Source organism: Octopus bimaculoides, chromosome 14 (genome assembly GCF_001194135.2).
Source record: "Octopus bimaculoides isolate UCB-OBI-ISO-001 chromosome 14, ASM119413v2, whole genome shotgun sequence".
Taxonomy (NCBI): Eukaryota; Metazoa; Mollusca; class Cephalopoda; order Octopoda; family Octopodidae; genus Octopus; species Octopus bimaculoides.
In genome coordinates, this window is record NC_068994.1 from 29641891 (window position 1) to 29647776 (window position 5886).

Consider the following 5886-nt stretch of genomic DNA (forward strand, 5'->3'; position numbering starts at 1 on the left):
TTTCTCGCATCTTTTTTAGTGGGTGTTTGACTGAGAGAGAAAGAGGTGTTGCCTGAGAGAAAGAGAGAGAGGTGTTTTCAGAGATAGAGAGAGAGGTGTTGTCAGAGAGGGAGTGAGAGAGAGAGAGAGAGAGAGAGGTGTCTTGCTCTGTGTGTGTTTGTGAGAGAGAGGAGAGAGTGATAGCGTAAATTTTTATTTATTTAGTTTTTCTTGCATCTTTTCTTAGTGTGTGAGTGATTGACTGAGAGGGAGAGAGAGAGAGAGAGAGAGAGAGTTGTCATATATGTGTAAAATGGCTTGGGTCAGTCACGCACGCACACATACACTTACGTATACCCATTATCAGTCGTATACAAGTACATGCATAAATACATACGCATACATGTTTTTTATATGTGTGCGTGTGAGGGAGAGTGAAAAAATCAAGGTATGTGTTCGCATGACAATTTTTTTTGCATGTATGTATAAGTAGCAAAGTAAAATTTACGCTAACATTCTCTCTCTCTCTCTCTCTCTCTCTCTCTCTCTCTCTCTCTCTCTCTTTCTGTCACATACACACACACACAGCAACACACACACACAGCAACACACACACACAGCAACACACACACAGCAGCACACACACACAGCAACACACACACACAGCAACACACACACAGAGCAACACACACCTCTCTCTCTTTTACTATTCCAGAACTTAAATGAATGTAATTAACATCGAATATTTGCGGCAAAGTTTCTCATAAAACTAACCAACACACCTACCGTATTGAAAAATTAGTTTAAATTGCTCTTCATCTTCTAATTAAATAGAGTCACTAAATTCAAGGAGAATATTAGTGGTGCCGGTGTTGGCTACTGTCCCTTCTCCTTGATCTAAGTGTATTAACTGTTACTACCACTCTTCACTCCTTCAATGATTCTCAGGTGTTTTACTATCTCTCTAGTCCTGCACCGAGGACATCAATCATCTCATCTTTCTCATCAGCCTCAACGATATAAATTCCCACAAGCACCTATTGGCTACCGTACTCCTACCATACAATGTTGTCGGCACAAGTACCAAATCCTTTCCTATAATAAAACGCTTTCATCAGTTAGTATCATAATTTACGAGTATTGCTGAACGTCACATCGACATTTCACATGCCCATCATAACTTCAGCATCTACCTTTGCTCAGCTATCACCGTGCTTGTATATATCGGAAACCCTGACCACTACCTATTCATAACAACACCCCATTAATTCTCATACCATGCGTTAACCCACTTTTATTGAGCCAACTGACTGAATCTCCACCAGTTGTATGCATGCTACGTTGTCAAGAAATCACCACGACCACAACAACAACAACCAAGACATCTAAGCAAGTAATCGAAGCTTCTCTCATATCACACGTCTTTCCGTATTACACACACAAGCCCACAACTATATATTCCTTAAGTTGTTTTCACTAAGTCGCACAATAGCAGTATAGACAAATCTGGAGAAAGTTACCTGCCACCCACCCGAATGAGACGCTTGAACGTATTACCAGAGTTTTTGGAACGATAATCGTCAGTAAATCTAAGGATGCTATCGTGCTTTCTCTCTCACCTAAAAATTCCAGGCAATTTTTTTTTCTGGGCTCTTCTTCCTCAACAGGGTCTTTACCGACTTTCCAGATTCTGTCAAATCGTTACTCTCCTGCCAAGTTCTGCCAATAGATACAATCTGTCGGCAGAATGTTCGTTGAGAAAGTCTCCGCATTTGCTGCCAGTTTGCTTTCAACTCCACACAGCAAACATTCAATCTAATTCCCACGCAAAGGCTCCTTTCCCACTCTAACAGACTTACAGTTACGCACACAGAGTGCGAACATTTCTCGAGTCGTCTAAACATAATCATATTAGGCAATTTGTTTGATAGTGTTCTTTTTTAATGCATTCAAAGAAACGCATATCATCGTCTCAATATTCATTCTTTGTCTTTTTACAGAGACCAACCCCATTCTATGGTTCTTTTATCATGTCTCTCTCTAGTTCTCACTTTGTATTAATTCTTGCTGATAACTACATACAGTTCAAATGGCACCAGAATATGTAGTTATCACCCCTTTATCATTCATTTAATTCCTAGGCATCAGCTACACACAGCCCTCAAATTTGCAACAAATTCTATCCTTAACAATCTCTCATGACCTATGATGTAAACTTCATATACAAACACACACCCCTGCCTTCAAAAACCACATTCTCTATCTCTCTCCAGCTTCCGGTCACTTATTTTTCGCCTATGTAATAACACACGTGCTTTTATCCGGACAATCTGCTCCTTTTCCTCCTCCCGAGACATTTTCCTCTTTCCGACGAAGAGCCATGCTCGAAACGTCATTTCCACTTTATTTTTCCATCTAAAACTCTCACAGAGCATCAAATATATATTCACTGTGTACGTCTAATTGACGCTTGTTGTTTCTTTCCTGTTTAAAAATTTTTTTTTTATTTTTGATATGCCTATTATTGCATGCTACGTCCTTTGGACGATGGTTTGGAGTACTTCATTCGTGGATTACCTTTACACTTGGATTGCGTTACACCTTTGAATTCCCTCCGAGTATGTTGATTTTGTACCATTGATTGTGAATCATTTAAATTTTTCGTTGGCTCTTTCATCTTTCTTCTTCCTCCTTTCCTATACTGCTCCTTTCCTTGCCTCCTCTCTCACACTCCTTTCTACCCCTCACTTCACAATGCCCAGCCGTCATTCCTTCCTCAAGCAACTCCACTTACTTCTCACTTACTTCCTTTCCAGCTTCTATCCTCAATGCCTGCAACCCTCCATACAATTCTCCCGTTTGCTCTTCAAAAAATCTTGCTTCTCTAGCCATATCTCTTTCCTGAGCCGATTTCTCCATCATCAAGTCATGCGCTGTGACTTCTGCTTGAAGTTTCACATCACTCCCTATTCTTTTCCCTTCACTGTACCCATCCTCGCACACATTTATCACCTTCTTATTCGTACCATCATCCGTTCCATCTTCTCCACTATTCACTCCCTGGATTACCACCTCTCACTAGCTTACGTTCCCTCCTCTCTTTGCTCTCCACCTTTCAACCAACCTATTTTCCGCTTCCAGCTTAGCCTCAATCACCAGCTCTTCAACTTTCTCACACACACTAAAAACCACAAACTCCTCCTCCTCCTCCTCCTCCTCCTCATCCTCATCCTCCTCCTCCTCAACCCCACCATTACATCTCCCCTCCCAGCCACACCCCGTCTTTTCCTACTCCCTGCCAAGTCCATCTCACCCCCGCACTTGCTCCACCCCTCCACTCCGGCCCTTCGCCTCACCACTTCACCATCATTGTCCCCGCACCTACTCCTTGACACACTCTGTTCCTCTACATCCCCACTTCCACGCACTGTAGTCATCATACTATCCGATCTCCCACTTTCCATAGTTGAACGTTCGCTCTTCGGTAGAGGTCTCCGCTCTGTACCTCTCACACCCCACTACGATGAATTCAGGAACCGTACGGATGTCGGTCAGTTTCTGTGCCTCACAAAACCGCGCCTTCACAATAGTCGAGATTGTTTCTCAGAGCCTCTCGTTTTCTCTCTCCAGATCTGCTACATTTAATAGTTCATAAAGCGTAGCATAAATTTTTTAAACTATGAAGCATAAAATCCTTTCGGAAATTATGGAAAACAAAAAGCGACTAATATAAAACATATATTGTACCAAAAATATAATAATTTGAAACAGAAGAGGCACAGGCCTATTGACTAAATGTATTAACATAAAATATCAGAAAAATAGATTCAAGTACCACTAGCGTAGCTAAAGTGTGTGCCGCCCGGGACGCCCTTCCGTTTGCCGCCCCCGGACCCCATAAAAATACATATTACCTACAGCAGACCCAAAAGTGCTGCCCTCTTAAAAGTGCCGCCCGGGGTGGACTTCTCCTACCGCCCCCCTAGCTACACTAGTGTCAAGTGCCTAATTTGAGAGAGAGAGGGAGAAAAAAGAGAGAAAGAGAAAGAGAGAGAAAGAGAGAGAAAGTGAGAAAGAGAGAGAGAGTAATGAAGATTCTGTAGGGTAATCAGTAATATGCTTTACAGGTAAGTAATAGGTAGTACGCAGTTCGAATCTCTTCGGTGGCTAGTTTCTGTTTTGTCTGAAATTGGCTGTTATATTAAATATAACTTTACACTGAAAAATTTCAGCAGTTCGATCTTTCGTTCATTATCGATTATTTTACTTACTGTTTTCAAGAACCATCTTGAAGTTGCTTTTCTTCTATATACACTAATATATTGCACCTGCTTACAAATTAAACTGGAGACTGTAATGTTATCAGTTGTATTTGGTTGAAAATTATCGTTTGGTGAGCCCAACATGGCTTCTAATATTCCATTGGTGCAATATAATCTTAGTATTATATCATCTTCATTTCCAGTTTCTCCTGTTTCTACTTGAACGAGCAGTTGCATAGTCTCTGAAGTGATGAATGTTAAAAGAAAGTTCAGTCACAGGGATACATGTACACATTATGAAAATATTTAAATACGGTGGTGAGCAGAAAATAATTCTTAACCATTTGAAGTTATATCCGTAATGACAAAAGTGGGGACAACTCCAGTCACATTTCAGCCTTATTAAATTTCATAAGCAAAACATAATCAACAAACACTTACCAAATCACAGAATGCCATAAAGATTATATAATTCCTCCAAGTTGACATCTGTACAAAGGATGTCTATGTTAATTTATAAATTCGATATTTTGTTTAAGTCATTAATTTATTTGACTATTTGGGCCAAATACTTCAGTTTAGTTTATTATTTCAGATTCTTTGTCCATATTCTTTAGTGGTCTATAAAACTAAAAATGTTTGGACAGCTGTATATTTTAAAAATATTGTTACTTGCTGAGGAGAAGAAACAGTGTCCATAAGACTTTATAGGGTTTTCGAGATTGGTGAGAAGACGAGAGTAAGTTATTCTCAGGGCAGACGCCTGGTTCGAATGTTTGCCACGACTCTGCTGAACTTGGGAGAACTAAATGGCAGTTTAAAATGGGTGACAGATTCGTTCTACCACTCAACAACAGGAACGGCCGATCCATTGGACTTACACAGTTTACATCCACTAAATCTCACTCCAAAGAATTTGATATTACGAAGTCTTTGATCGAACTGAAGCTACAGTAGAAAATATTTATCTAAGATGTAGTGCAGTGAGATCGAAACCCAAATCACATTGTTGCAAAGCAAATTTCCTAATCACACAGCTATGCTCGAAACTTTGAGAGGACAACATACCAGTGTAGCAGATATCGAAGTAAGTACAGAAAGCGCACGAAATATAATTAGGAAATGATCGAAGGCTATCTGGAACACATGTGAAAAGATTAATAAGCAACAGCAAAATTTGTTAAAATGCTATGATTATGTGGTGAAAGTGCATGCTTCATTGCAGCATCGTAGAAAACCTGGAACTTGCTCAAGATATAGTAAGAACTGAACTTATTGTGGCCTGTTGTCAAGATAAATTCAAAACTAAGAGAATATGCTTTTCAAAAGTTCTGCAAGGCCTCCCAGACTGATGAGGTTAATGCGGTTGATATACTGTTTGTATATCAGTGCATATCTTTATATTTTACTTGTTTCAGTCATTAGACTGCGGCTGTGCTAGTGCACCACCTGGAAGAAACTGAGTCGGACGAATCGACCCCAATACTTATTTTTTTAAAGTCTGGTACTTACGTTATCAGTCATTTATGCCGAACTGCTAAATTACGGAGACGTAAAGACACCAAGAAGAAACAGACATAAACACACACACACACACACACACACATACACACACACATACACACACACACACGCACACACACAC

The 5886-nt window shown here is 40.1% G+C and overlaps 1 protein-coding gene across 1 annotated transcript in view; it reads right to left on the reverse strand.

Moving 5' to 3' along the window:
* The window catches only part of LOC106876258 (uncharacterized), a 103153-nt gene that overhangs the window by 36781 nt on the left and 60486 nt on the right, over positions 1 to 5886 (reverse strand). Inside the window, exon 10 of the mRNA XM_052972586.1 lies at positions 4251 to 4483. Within this exon, the coding sequence (XP_052828546.1) occupies positions 4251 to 4483 (233 nt within the window). The remainder of the gene's footprint in view (positions 1 to 4250; positions 4484 to 5886) is intronic.